Source organism: Mirounga angustirostris, unplaced genomic scaffold (genome assembly GCF_029215605.1).
Source record: "Mirounga angustirostris isolate CCGP_5_RB_7025 unplaced genomic scaffold, mMirAng1.0.hap1 SCAF_4, whole genome shotgun sequence".
NCBI lineage: Eukaryota > Metazoa > Chordata > Mammalia > Carnivora > Phocidae > Mirounga > Mirounga angustirostris.
The window spans coordinates 160,077,288-160,092,436 of record NW_026991712.1 but is presented as its reverse complement, the minus strand read 5'-3'; the positions used below and the strand labels follow the sequence as shown (position 1 = coordinate 160,092,436).

Below are 15,149 nucleotides of genomic sequence, written 5' to 3'. Positions count from 1 at the left end.
CTTTTACAGTTTTTCATAGTTATTTAGTCAGTATAATCAAGGGAAAGACTGAGAGACATAATAAATTAGTCTCAGCTAAGTTTCTTGTAAGGTGGTTGAATTTTGCTGTTTGCAGGTACAAAACATAACTGGAATTTTTAGAAGGAGATGTTGAGTCCTCGATGTGAAATTAACTTTATATTTCAAAGTACCACTTTTTCTTTTCAGTACTCTGTGGTATTTAGTGTCCTTTTGCCAATACGATCTTACTTGGTCCTCATTTCTATTATAATTTATTTAAATAATTATTCAGTGCCCATTCCTGATTTGAATGCCCTATGCTCAGGTCTTACCTATCAAAAATAAGTCCCTCATTGTTGTCACTTCTCTTTATAACTTAATATGAAGTATTTAATATATTCTGTCTATTTTTTTTAACCTACAATTCGTTTATTATCTTCTATTCCACCACTCTCTAGAAGTGAGTCTCACAAAAAACACCATTATTTGTAAGACTAACAGAAACCTTGTCTTGGTCTTCATGCTTGTCCTGGAGCATTTGATACTGGTGATCATCCATCCCGTCCCTCCTTGATTACCCTTTCTTATGTGTTTTTTTTTTTCCCTACCTCTTTCTCTGCCTTTTTCCACCCCCTATCCTTTGTTGATTGCTTTTCCATCTCCTGCCTTCTAATTTTGACTATTCCCACAGGCTCAGTCCTCAGCACTGTGCTCTTCTTTCTTGCCCCTAACCCAGAAAGGCCAACATTTCCCATGTCTTTAGCTAGCACCTCTATGCATATGACTTCTAAACTTAAGTTCTCAGCTGACCCAAATTGAATTCTCGTATTTTCAGCTGCTCCCAGAACATTACCATTTGTAGCTCCTTTGCTACTCTTTTAAATTCAACATATTAAAAATTGAACTTTTCAGGGCACTGGTTGGCTCAGTCGGTGGAGTGTACAGCTGTTGATTTTGGGGTTGTGAGTTCGAGCCCCATGTTGGGTGTGGAGATTACTTAAAAATAAAATCTTAAAAAAATTAAATAAAAAAAAACCACCAAAATTGTACTTTTCAAATCCGCTCTCTTCCCAACCCTCACGACCTGCTTATTTCTGTTAGTGGTACATTGTGGTTGTGCAAGCTTGAAACTTTGCACCCACTTGATGGAGAGGTCTTGAAATCTTGGAGCCAGCTTACATGGGCTCACAAGAGCTGAATACTAATTTTGTGAGCTGGTTGCTATGCACAGCCATTATGAAAATTAAATTATATAAACTTTCAATTAAATAAATGATATTTAAAATAAAAGTAATAAATACTCAAAACACATCACCTCATAATTATTTTGCTACATGTTAATATAGTCTATGCTCTTGAGATTAATTATGTCTGTTGTATCTCTGATGGAAAAGTCTATAATGGTGTGTTGTTGTACATTTCATCCCAACATTGCATTTAGTGATATATTAGTGGCTGGAAATTGGTCATGGTGGGAGTATTTAAACTACGGAAATCAACAAATGCTACAAGTCTGAGCTAGATGTGTTATTTTGTCTAGACTTAAAGTGGTGGAGAAAATGTTAATATTGCTGATTAAAATAAAAAGTGTGTTATATCTATATTCATATTGTGAATAGCACAAAAACTGAAGAAATATTCCTTCAATGTTTGAAAGCTATTACCCAATTCATCATGAACCATTTTCTCCAACTGGGTAATCTACACATCACCTTCTTAATCCTTCACTCACACAGGTACAAACACTCATACCTTGCCTATTTCTACCTCTTTACCTTTTCTTCTGTGGTTTTACCATCTTCTGTCTTTCTGTCAAAACATTTTCTAATCCTTCCAGGGGTACCTGAGTAGCTCAGTTGGTTAAGCATCCAACTCTTGGTTTCGGCTCAGGTCTTGATCTCAGGGTCGTGAGATTGAGCCCTGCATCAGGCTTTGCACTCAGCACGGAGTCTGCTTGAGAGTCTCTCCCTCTCCCTCTGCCCCTCCCCCCAGGCACGCTCATGCTCTCTCTCCCTCTCTCAAATAATAAATAAATAAATAAATAAAATCTTAACCCCCCCTCCATCTTTCCAGTTCTTTCTCTTCCAGGAAGCCTCACCAGCTATTTCCCCCCCTTATCCCTTTTTTTTTTTAATGTAATCTCTGCACTCAAGGTGGGGCTCGAACTCACGACCCCAAGATCAAGAGTCACATGCTGTACCCGCCGAGCCAGTCAGGCGCCCCATAGCCATGATCTTTTCTGACTCCCATTCTGTTTGGAATGCTAGAATATTATAATTGGAAATGACTACAGTACAGTTTTCCACTCAAATATGGAAATCCTAGTATCCTGGTCTCTGCTTGAAAAATTCAGTGACTAGAAACCCACTACTTCTGAAAGTAGCGCTTTTTATTGTTTAGAGAACTATTTATGTTGAAAATGAATCTTCTTCCTTATACTTGCCACTAGTCTTCTGATTCTGTGTTGTGTCACTCAGTGAAGTTGTCACTGGACTTGGAATAAACCAGAAAACCTACTGCCACTTCCTGCAGTTATGTGACCTGAACTTCTCAAAGCCTCAGTTTCCTTAGTTCCTTCTGAGGATACATAAATAAACTTCACAGGGCAGTTGTTTGGATTAAATAAATAAAATGAGACTATGGCTGATTATAAAGCATAGTAGTTAATGGCAAAGACTAAATTCAGAAAGCCCAAACTGAGGCCAGTTTTTCCACTTGTGACCTTGGGCAAATTGCTTAACTTCTCTGTGCCTTGTTTCCTCATCTGTAAAATAGGAGTACCATCTACCTTATCAATGTGAGAGAGAGATGAGGTAATATGTACAACATTCAGCATGGTGCTTGACATTAACCACATATTTTTCCAAAGTGAGATGTTTTCCCATAGTTTCAGTTATAAAATTGGAATTTTTTTTTTTCACAAGGAAAATCGCCCTCAAAGATTTTTTATTTATTTTGAGAGAGAGTAAGCACGAGTGGGAAGGGCAGAGGCAGAGGGTGAGGCAGAGAATCTCAAGCATACTCCATGCTGAGCGTGGAGCCCAACACAGGGCTCGATCTCACGACCCTGAGATCACGACCTGGGCTGAAATCAAGAGTTGGACACTTAACTGACTGTGCCGTCCGGGAGCCCCTAAGTAGATTAATCTTTTTTTAAAAAAAGAAATATTTGGTAAGAGAGGAGTTAACATATAGGTACATCCTATGAAACACTGGGTATCTAGCATTTTTGTTTCCTTTGCCCTCTGGAAAGCTTTTCTTTTCTTTTTTTAAGTTTTTATTTATTTAAGTAATCTCTACACCCAGTGTGGGGCTCGAACTCACAACCCTGAGATCAGGAGTTGCATGCTCTTCTGGCTGAGCCAGCCAGGCGCCCCTGGAAGGCTTTTCTGATCCTGACTGGACTCATCTGTCTGTCACTGGCCATTGTATCACATTTTGGTCCAAAATAATGCCTGAGAGGTTTCAGGATGATTGACTCTCCACCTCCTTGTCCAGACTTTCTAGAACATTGTTTACAGCATGTAATAGATCTGGCTTCAGTTTTTAAAACGCGCATACATTTCTCTTAAGTGTTACTATTTCATACGTATTGTAATCCAAACTGAAAATTCCTGAATTCTATTACTGTTTCCTGTTTCAAATTCTTTTTTTTTTTTTAAAGATTTTATTTATTTATTTGACAATGAGAGACACAGCGAGAGAGGGAACATAAGCAGGAAGAGTGGGAGAGGGAGAAGCAGGCTTCCCGCGGAGCAGGGAGCCCAATGCGGGGCTCAATCCCAGGACCCTGGGATCATGACCTGAGCCGAAGGCAGACGCTTAATGACTGACCCACCCAGGCGCCCCTCCTGTTTCAAATTCTTTAATCTGTGTTTACCTAGAACCAGAAATTCCTGTGTAGCTAATAAAAGAATTCAAGATCAAATAAAAATCAGTCTGTTTCATTCTCACGCACAGGTCCGCAAGCACATCAATGATCTTTATGAAGATCTGCGGGATGGCCACAACCTGATCTCTCTGCTGGAGGTCCTCTCGGGCATCAAACTGGTGAGCTTCTCCCTTCTTCTCATGAGTGGCCTCCCAAATACAGCCCTGTTAGTGACCTACTGGTCCATCTTGTTGAGAGCCAGGCCTGGCCACCGCTGCCTGCTATCGGTCATGTGGGAGGAAGAAGTAGAAGGCATTCTTGGTGGACTTTGTTTCTAACTCAGACTGAGTTTTAAAATGATGTAATTTCACCTTAATGGGAATAGATGTATCATATTCTCATTTCTTGATGGAATCAGGTATCAGTTTTATTCCTTTCATATCTGCATTTTTTCTCCTTACTTGTTCTTTATCTATTTGTAGGTAGAATATTTCAGGAATAGTAGATTCACATTTAAAGGTTTTTTAGTAAGGTGTATTTTTTTTTCTAGAGTTTTATTTCTAGTCTATACAGACTCTCCTGTTTTCCCATCTACTGGAAATTGTTTTATTTTCTGTACTCAGCTAAGGATATGGAGTTTACATTTATTTATTTTTTTAAAGATTTTATTTATTTGACAGAGAGAGACAGGGAGAGAGGGAACACAAGCAGGGGGAGTGGGAGAGGGAGAAGCAGGCTTCCCACGGAACAGGGAGCTCGATGTGGGGCTCGATTCCAGGACCCTGGGATCATGACCTGAGCCGAAGGCAGACGCTTAACGACTGAGCCACCCAGGCGCCCTGGAGTTTACGTTTAAAAGCTCAGAGTTATTTTTAGAGTTATTTAGAGTTAGTTATTAGAATTCACCTCATTTTCTTCCTTCTTTGATTCACTGAGTCTCACAGGTTTGGAGAAGTACTGAAGTTGATATTTCAGCACAGCCCTGGATGCAGTACATTTGAGCTCCTTGGATGGTTAAATATGCCTGCCTCCTCCCAAATGTGTTAACCATTGCTTGTGGGAAACAGCTACATATCTGAAGGCAAATACTGCCTGGGCTTCTTGGCTTGTCAGATGATAGTTCTTCTACTTGCTTTGTTTGAGGGATCAAAACAGCCCCACCTGGGGGCTCTTTGTTTCATGTATTTGAGCCTAGTGGAAGCAGGGGGTCCTGTGCAGTTTGTGTTCTGCCTCTAGCATCATAGACAACGTATTTTTCATTGAAAAGTCCGGGGCTGAATCCTGGAAACATCTCTGGGGAGAGAGAACCGAAGCCCAGCCCACTCACTGCCCTTGGTGAATTCTTAGTCATTGTTTGCTGGGTTTCAAGAAGGGAATTTGGCACATTAAATTTCACTCCTTAAGTAATATTCAGTTTCTTCAAGGATTGGGGCCTGGCTTCCCATGGCCCCTTTGTTTTGGTTTCACATCTCTTTTGTCTTACGATAGAATTACTTGTATAATTTTTAATGGACAAAAATTGACAGACACTTTTTATTAGCATAGCCGCTACTGGTGAATTCCAGTTTTTATCTGGCCTTCATTTATAAATCTCTTAAGTAAAATGTCACTTTCACATTGCTGGACTTTATTCTTTAGCACTCACAAAGTTACATTTGGGGCATTTTGGCTAGGATATCTGATGAACTCGTAGAGACTGTTATATTGAAAGTGATTCTTTCTGTGACATTGCTTACAAAACAGCCTGAAAACACTCCGATCTAATTTCTTTGCCTAACTTTGAAAACCTGCAGATTGTTTATGGAGATATTCATAGGGTATCATCTTTTCACTGAGAGCCATCTAAATATCTCTTCCATGTTTATTCTCACAATCTCTTTCTCCTTTAGTTGATTCACAAAAAGAGAGGGTGGGTGGCCATGGAGAATTGAAGATGTGTTTCTTTTTTTCCTTTTTTTTTTTTTTTCAAGATTTTATTTTATTTATTTGAGAGGGGGGTGGAGAGAGAGAGAGGGGAGAGAAGAGGGGCAGTGGAAGAGGGGGAGAGAGGGAGAAGCAGACTCCGTGCCGAGTGCAGAGCCAGACACGGGGCTTGATCCCAGGACCCTGAGATCATGACCTGAGATGAAATCAAGAGTCAGATGCTCAACTGACTGAGCCACGCAGGCACCCTGAAGATGTGTTTCAACCTAAGTGTTCAGTATAACCGTGTGACCTGGTTTTGCATGTTTTGGGAGGTGGGAGGGTATTTTCATATTTATTTTCCCTTTTTTTAAAAAATGTTGCATTCATTTGCTTTTCATTTTTGTGTTGTGAATTTCCTGTTACTCTGTCCTATCTTTGCCTTGGTTGGTGGCCAAAGGAGCCAGCAGGGCTGAAGACCCTCCGTCTCGTGAGCATGCCCTCCTGGCGCCATACAAACAGCGAGGAGCAGGAGGAGGAAGATGATGATGATGTAGTAGGTCCTCCTGGGGATGCCAGGATCCCAGCTGGCACTGCAGGGCCATCAGAGAGTCTGAGGTTCTCAAGGTCTCCAAGTAGTTCAGTTACCAACCACCTTCTTCCCTCTGCACCTGGGAATTTGGGTCCCAAAGAAAGTGGTTAAAACTAATTGTGCCTCTTGCCACTGTTAGATGATCCTGGAGTGGGGATTGTTTTGCTTATCTGAGAGTGGTTGGCACTAAAAGAATCATGGTGTTTGGAGGTGTCAAGTGCCTTTTTGACCTGGAGACCCATAGCCTTCTGGTGGCCTTGCTGTGTTGTCTGAGTCTGGATTGCAGAACTGTGCAAAGTTTAGTTGAAGGCATGACAGTTAATTGCTCTTGGCTCCACACTTCAGACTAACTCTCACTCTCTCTCCACCTCTAGCCTCCAGGTTCTCACCACACACCATGTCACTTGTTTTCAAAACAGCCTGTTGTTTGCAATCCACTCACTGCATGGAGATACTCTGCCTTGGTCAATAATATCTCTAGTTGCTGTAGAGGACAGTGATTTTAACTTGCATGCTCTTAGGGTATTTATTTTTGGTGGGGAGTACCAGGGAGTAAAGATAAGAATGTGTAAGAAGGGCATTTCCTGCTTGCAGGCCCTAAATTATAAATTATAGCCCGTAATCTTTCTTCAGAAACAGGGATTAGGCAGTATCCCTATTTCCGGTCTTCTTAAAGTCATTTTTCCACCTCCTCGATCTCCCTGCCCATTGCCTTAGACTCTTCAGTTTCACAGGCTCTGTCGTCCTCAAAGCCATGTTCACAGGTAGTTTAGCCGAAATGACTGAAAAAGAGGTTCTTGCTAGAAAGATTTTTCCTAAACCTTTGACGTAAGAAGATACCTATTGCCCAGAGAGGCCTCAACATCTCTGCAGATTATCCCCATGTGGGAGTGTTGTTTAGAAGTGTTGGGGGCTCCCAAAGAGATATTTCTACCCTTATCTTTACATGTGTTCAGTTACTTTTTGTTCAGCCTGGGGCAGTGTTTCCTCTTTGCAAGCACCTGCCACAGAGCTACCTTATTATTCATCAGCCTTTAATTAGTACCACTTTGACATTTACAAATGAATTGGGTGTGTTTGTGTGTGTGTGTGTAATCTAGTGAGAGTGTTGTCTCAGGCCTAATTTTAGCAAAATAAAAGCAATGTTGGAAAATGAGCAGGAGAAAAGGTGCCAGAGGTAGATAGCCATCCCTGCATGTTCTCACTGGGCAAATGGATTTCAAGCACTTTTGGATGGATAATAGCTGAGCTGTGGACTGGGCACCAGAGGTACCAGAGGATGGAGATGAGCTTCTCTCCTGTGGCTCGTCTGACATCTGGGACTAAGCGACTAGCAGGAAATACCTTTCTTTGGAGTATCATGTTGAACAGCCCTACCTCACCAAGGTTTTCATTGCTCTTGGTATTTCATACTAAGGTAAAAGTGGCTTTCCTAAGTGGACACCCCTCTGCCTGGAAAATAGGTTTCTTCCTGATTTTTGTCTCATTTTTTAACTTTTTCACTTGTTTATTAAGCGTATATAATTCTTCATGCCATGGTTTAAAATTGGCTACCTCTAGCTTCTTTTGCCAGGTTTTTAATAAAGTTGGCTCTATTATTGTGCAGCATGCAGTTAGGACTTGCCGCCTTCCTTTAAAATAGCATTTAACTGTGATTTGAGGAGCCATAGAGCCAGGGTTTGTCCCCATTACCTGCACATTCAGAGTCAGGTTCTGCCTTCTGTGGCTACAGAAGAACCTGTGGAGAGGCCGTGGCACTGGCTCAGCATTAGGAGTCAAAGCATACTGTATGTTCACGGGAGGCACAGTGGTAAGCAGTGTTTTGGAGGCCTCAGAGAGTATGGCGAAACACACACAGGTCCCGCCATTAAGGGGTGCTTTGGGTAATGCTCCCATGGCTGGGTTCCACCACGAGGAATTTTTTGTGATTTTCTAGTCCCTGAAATGAAAAAGGACTGGGGTCTGCATGGGTAAATTGGTGTAGCTAAAATTAACATCTCTTTTTGTTTGTTTGCAGCCCCGGGAGAAGGGCAGGATGCGTTTTCACAGGCTGCAGAACGTGCAGATTGCCCTGGACTTCCTAAAGCAGCGGCAGGTAAGATGAGTCCATGCTTTCCCTATCCTGCCCCGGGATGCTGGCATTGAGTCCCCACCCAACGGATGTTCTCAGCGCTCCTAGTGGGCCCTTGGTAATTGCTGTATCTGATTGGCCTGGTCTGAGTCTTGCTTGCTAGTGAGCCAGTTGCGTTATGGTTGGACAAATCATTTGGTCATCCTTACATAGAGCCTGTGGCCTTCCTAAGTGGGACAGTGTTAAGAGAGAAGAGCAAGATGCCAAAGATTGAACCTTATGGACTCACCTTAGGTGGAGGTCAAAAGAAAGGTGGAAAATTAAATCAGCAAAGAAGGTAGGAAGAAAGGTACACCATCCAGGCAGAGGGAAAATCAGAAGGCTACATGATCCAGGAAAGTAGAGGAGGGTCTGGTCAGAATTGGCCTCTGTGTTGGCACCACATCAGGTCTGAGGGAAAGGTCCGAGCCACCAAGCATCAGTGACTTAGGAGAATGGTCTGAATAGAGCAGAAAAGCACTTGGAGTTTAGTGGGCCTGGATATAGGAGGGGAAAAAAAGAAGTTTTCAACATGTTTTTGGACATAGGAGGAGAAGCCAGTGTGAAGAGAGGGAGATGGAAATGAGAGTGAGGAGGAGTACTAAGTGATAAAATTTTAGCCATAGGAGATGCCACAGAGAGGTACCAGCCCAGTTTTTGCATCTCCTAGATAAGAAACTGAGATCGGGACAGGTGAAGTGACCTGCCCCAAAGCACACAGGCTGGAGCTGAGCTGGGACTTTCATCCAGGTCTCCTGCCATTGGAGTTCAGTAATGCTGCCAAAACCCATGCTGTTTCTGCCCTTTCTCCCCACTTCCTGATGGATGGAACCAAGTCCAGGAATTGGGGATGAAATCCTGAGCATAGCTGGTGTGTTTATCTTTGGGAAAATAAAAGGAAAATGCCCCTTTCTCTGAGATAACAGGGAGAAGGAAGGAGGGAGGGATGACGATGCAGGGGTGGTGTGTGGCAGAAAGGAAGACGGACACGGGGTTCCGAGAGTTCGTCTGCTTAGAGCCAGCCATGTGGAAGAGATGGGTCTAGCCACGAGCAATAGCTCGGGCCAAGCCGACGTTGAATGGTATGCATATTTTTAGAATTAGTTAATTTTTTTCACTTTTATCAGTAATTCTCATTAACTTGGGAAATTCTCCTTCTCTGTGTTCCCAGAGCAATTTAGTCCCAATATAACATCTACTACTTTGTTATTTCTCTGTTTGCTGCCATGTTATGTAGGCCCTGTGAGGACCAGGAACAGGATCTTACTTAACATTTTTATCTTCATCACCTGTCATAGTGAATGGTCCATAATTGACACTTGATGAATATTTATTGAAATAAATTGACAAATGAAAAGTGGTGGGAGAATTAGAGGCAGTGTTTAGAGTAGTGGAGACAACAAGATTAGAAATATCTGTGTGTAGAGCTGGAGGGAACCTGGGGGTTCTTAATAGCCAAGGTTGATTGAGAAGAATTGATTAGCTACATGTCTAAATAAGGACCAAGGGTAGATTTGGTTACTATGATCAAATGAAAATATGTGCAGATAAGAACAGTAGACTCAGAGAAGGGCAGGGCGAACTCTAGAACAGCTCTTGGTAATGGGGAGATCCAAGTTGTGTAGGTATCCAAAGTAGAGTAAAAGCAAAAGTCCTCAAAATGGAGAAGGCACGCGAATTGTGCAGATAGGGTGATATTTGGGTCATTGATGAGTACTAAGATCACCAGTTTAGGAGTTAGGTGTTAAAGTCATCAAGAGTTAGGACAGATTGGAAGGTAGTTTGCCAAGGTGGACTTTGGAGTGGAGGAGGCAAGCTGATGGAAGTGGGACTGAGGAATATGGACTTGACCGATACTGCAGCCTACCAACCGTGGGTCAGTGATGAGGATTAGGAAACTATTCTCAATCTAGAAGGGCAGCTTCTCCTGGAGATAGAGGTGTCTTTGTTCAGGCTGCTATAACAAAAATACTATTGACAAGGTGGCTTCTAAGCAGCAGAAATGTGTTTCTCATAGTTCCGGAGACTGGGAAGTCCAAGAGCAAGGCACTACTGGCAGATTCGGTATCTGGTGAGGTCCTGTTTTCTGGCTCATAGTCTGCAGTCTTCTGGCTGTGTCCTCCCCTGGTGGAAGGGCAAGGGAGCTCTCTGGGGTCTCTTTTACAAGGTTACCATTTGCATTCGTGAGGGCATCTCCCTCATGACTTAATCACCTCCCCACCTCCAAATACCGTCATATTGGGTGTTAGGATTTTAATGTATGAATTTTGGAGGGACACAAGCATTTAGTCTGTAGTACCAGGTCACTGTTAGTCAAGGGAAGAAGTGAAGCTTGTTCGAGGTCACCAGAGCTCTTTAGAGACACACAGATTTCAGTTCAATTGAAGAGATGCAGGGAGGACAGCTCAAGGACAGTTTGTCACAATTGAACAGGAACTCCGTGAGAGTGTGACAAAAGAGGCTTGCTGAGCTGGTTTTCCTGGTATCCTCTCAGTTTCAGCGCTGAAAATCCCACAATCCAGGAAATCTCTCAGTTTCCAGCACGTGGGTCGGTCAGCCACCCAGTGGGGGATAGGGCCTATGTGTCTACGCACATTGTGTTGTTGGAGTGAGATTTTACGAGTAAAAGCAGATGCTAGTGGAGGCTTGGGCAGGTGTGGATATCTTCAACAGAGGAGGGAAAATGGAGGTGGGAGCAGGCCAAAGACGGGTAAGGGAGAAGAGCTTGCCACCCTTTCCCTCCCGGGGAAAAAAACAAAGAAAAAAAGTCAGGGCTGCAATGATTTAATAAAAAAGCAACTCAGGATACCATGTGCTTACAAGGTTGCCTTGCTGATGGGAATGCAAATTGGTGCAATCATACTGGAAAATAGTTTGGCAGTTTCTTATAAAGCTAAACATATACCATATGACCTAGCAGTCCCACGCCTGCAGATTTACCCAGTAGAAATAAAAGCATATGCTCATGAATCTAGGAGCTTTATTCATTATTGTCCCAAACTAAAAACAACCGGAACGTTCTTCAGTGGATGAATGGGTAAACACAGCCTAGTCTGTTGATACAGTGGAATACTACTCAGCAATAAAAAGGAGCAAACTACTGATATATGTAACAGTGAGGATGGAGATCTCAAGGGTATTATGCTGAGGGGGAAAAAAAAAGCCAATATCAGAACCTTACATACTATATGATTCTATTCATACAACATTCTAGAACAAGTAAAACTGGGAGCGCATCAGTGGGGGGCAGGAATTAGGGTGGGGGCAGGTGTGACTACAGAGGGGCAGCATGCAGTCACCTTTTTGGATAATGGAACTGTCCTATTATCCTGATTGTAGTGGTAGTTACCCACATCTATACAGATGTTGAAACTCATAGAACTGTCTGCACGTGCACACACACACACAGAGTCAGTTTAAATGTATATAATGATGAATATCTATAAAAATGAAATCACAGTAAAAATTCCCAGAGCTCTGAGATCAGCCTCTTTCTTTTCCAGGTGAAACTAGTGAATATTCGCAATGACGACATCACGGATGGCAACCCCAAGCTGACCCTGGGCCTGATCTGGACCATTATTTTGCACTTCCAGGTAGGGCCTATGAAGTTTGGGGTCACTGTTGCTTGGCTTGGACATTGCCTAGAAAGAGCTGGAAGCAGTACGGCCTTCCATGGGCCGAACACCTAGCCTTCCTTCTCCGTGCATGGCTGTGAACCCGGGTGAGAGTGGGAGTGGCCTGGAGACAGAGCTGTTGTAGCCTAAACCCAGGACTTCCTGCTCACTTGCATGCTGAAATGGGATTTTTCACTTGTCTGCCTGTTGGCAGTCAGGTTGTTAGAAGTCTGCTCCGATGACTCAAAACCGGCTCTTTAGGGACTCAGAGCATGGAGGGTTTGATGCTGTAGAAGGGTGGAGTGAAGGCTTATAATCCTGCTTTGATGTAGACTTTTCCTCATCTCTAATGATCTTAAAACAAGCCTGGTTAATTATAGCACTGCCTTTGTCGGTTTGGGCTTCTATAATGAAATATAGGCACACCTTAGAGATACTGCCAGTTTGCTTCCAGACCACCACGGTAAAGCAAGTCAGATGAATTTTCTGGTTTCCCGGTGTATATAAAAGTTATGTTTATACTATACTATAGTCTGTAAGTATGCAATAGCATTATATCTTTAAAAAAAAAAGAGAGAAAAACAGTGTACAGACCTTAATTTAAAAAGTACTTTATTGCTAAAAAATGCTATCATCTGAATTTTTGGTGAGTCATAATCATTGATTACACATCACCATAACAGATATAATGAAAAATCTTGAACTATTAGGAGAATTACCAAAATGGGACCCAGACACGAGGTGAGCAAATGCTGTTGGAAAAAATGGCATGGAGACACTTGCTTGACACACGGTTGCCACAGACTTCCAATTTGTAAAAAATGCAGTATCTTCAGATTGCAGTAAAGTGAAGCACAATGAATGGAGGTGTGCCTGTGCCGTGGATTAGGTGGCTTAACCAACAAATACTTTTTTCTTATGGTTCTGGAGGCTGGAAGTCTGAGATCAGGGTGCAGCATGGGCAGGTTCTTGGTGGGGGCTCCTATTCCTGGTTAGCTCCCCACATGACCTTCCCTTGGTGAACGCGTTCAGAGAAGGAGATCTCCTGTCTCTGCATCCTTTTAAAAGGGCATTCATCCCATTATGGGGACTCTGCTCTCATAACCTCACCTGAACCTAATCACCTCCCAAAGGCCCCCGCCTCCAGATACATCACATTGTGGTTTAGGGCTTCAACACGAATTTTGAGGAGACACAGTCCATAGCAAGCACCTTAGCAGCCAGGTTTGTATCTATCCTTGTGAGCACCAGTGTTCCTTCCATCATACTCAAGAGCAGTGGCATGTGGTGGTGTTCTCATGGTCACACCGCCTTCTCGTTGCTGCCCCCTTCCCAAGAGGGCAAATCCTTTCCATGTCTGGATTGCTATGGGGAAAGAACAGCCTTATTTGTATAAAAGACCGTCTTGAATCATTTTAGCCCAGCCAAACAAAGCTGTTCCTCAGACAGCTCTCCCATACACAACTGCTGTTTATGAAGCTGATAGGTTAGAGGGAGCACTTCTTGAGCAGGTAAGAAAAGAAGGCTAATATAAATAACTCAAGGCTCTGACTCCAGGGGCTGAAGTGGCTGTAATGTCCTAGTTGGGGCCCTAGTGCCACCTGCTGGTTACCAGCAGAACAGCAGGTGTCCCAGAATTCCCAATTACCCGAGAAAATTCTGAGTTTGGGGCTTATTTCTTGGGGCTCTGGTTTGGAGGCAGTGCTGGCAATCTGGAAAGTGTGGAAGTAACATGTGTTTTTCTGCAACCACAGGGTGTCTTCAGGCATGCTTTGGATATAGGGATAACTAGGAACATGTGAATTTGGCAAGGGTGCCTTAGCAGGGTGGGAACAAGAACTTTGTTGAGCTTTCATGGAGGACTAGAGTTACTCCCTGGGAAAGCCTTATGAACACAGGAGTTTTTTGTTTTTTGGTTGTTTGTCTATCTGTTTTTAGAGAAACTGTTTTGGTCATTTGTATTTTTGCCATAAACCTGTCCTCACTCTGAGTGCCCAGTGTTGGTCTCCTCGGTTTGAGGTGAGAGGACTCTATCCACTGTGTCTCTGTGTACCCTGACTGCAACTCAATCTCTTTTTAAAAGGGAGACTCATGGGCCAAGGAATAAAAACTGAATTAGTTAATCAACACTTTGCTGGATCAGAGGAGATGTGGGTAATGGAACTGTTCCTTTCCTGAGCACCTCCATCAGGAAAATGCTTACTCTCTCTTTCTTTAAAAATTTCTTACAAAAACTTTCATTTATAAAAGTAGAGAAAATAGTATGAAGAACTACCATGTACCCATCACTTAGCTCAACAATTCTTAACTCATGGCCAGTATTATTTCATATCTGTATCCTAATCCACTCCTCAAACCCCAGTAGGTTATCTTGAAAGAAATCCCAAACTTCATGTAATTTCATCTGTACATATATGTGTATCTCTGAAAGATAAGGATTCTTAATTTAAGAATTATAACACTGTAAAACAATAATTTATTAAAATCATCAAATATTTGATTGGTGTTCAGATTTCCCCAATTACCTCATTAAAGAAACAAAAACATTTGGTTTCTTTGAATCAGAATCCCAGCAAAGTCTACATATTGCATTAAAATTTCCCTTCCCTCCCTCCTCCGCCCTCACCTTGCAATTCATTGAGGAAATCAGGTCTTTTGTCCTTTAAGGTTTATAAAGATGCTGATGGCATCTCTGGGATGTCTTTTATTTATTTATTTATTTTTAAAGATTTTATTTATTTATTTGAGAGAGTGAGAGAAAGAGTGAGCATGAGAGGGGGGAGCGGGAGAGGGGGGAATGGGAGCGGGAGAAGCAGACTCCCCACTGAGCAGGGAGCCCGATGCGGGACTCGATCCCGGGACTCCAGGATCATGACCTGAGCCGAAGGCAGTCGCCTAACCAACTGAGCCACCCAGGCGCCCTGGGATGTCTTTTAAAACAATATCCTCTGTCCCTCTATTGTATTGCTTATAATCTGGTGGTTTAGATCTAGACCTGAGGCTCAGTACCATTCTGGTTCCTTTTTGGGGGATGTGGAGGACAAGGATAGTAGTGTT

At 42.7% G+C, this 15,149-nt stretch overlaps 1 protein-coding gene across 10 annotated transcripts in view; it reads left to right on the top strand.

The window, feature by feature from the left end:
• Positions 1–15,149, top strand: part of MACF1 (microtubule actin crosslinking factor 1) — a 339,058-nt gene that overhangs the window by 139,168 nt on the left and 184,741 nt on the right. For 5 of the 10 annotated variants that reach the window (XM_064589433.1, XM_064589430.1, XM_064589432.1 and 2 more), the window contains exons 3-6: positions 3,961–4,050; positions 6,234–6,329; positions 8,383–8,460; positions 11,979–12,071. In XM_064589433.1, coding sequence (XP_064445503.1) covers positions 3,961–4,050; positions 6,234–6,329; positions 8,383–8,460; positions 11,979–12,071 — 357 coding nt within the window. The remainder of the gene's footprint in view (positions 1–3,960; positions 4,051–6,233; positions 6,330–8,382; positions 8,461–11,978; positions 12,072–15,149) is intronic. The other 5 variants (XM_054512972.2, XM_054512971.2, XM_054512970.2 and 2 more) reach the window with 1 other exon arrangement.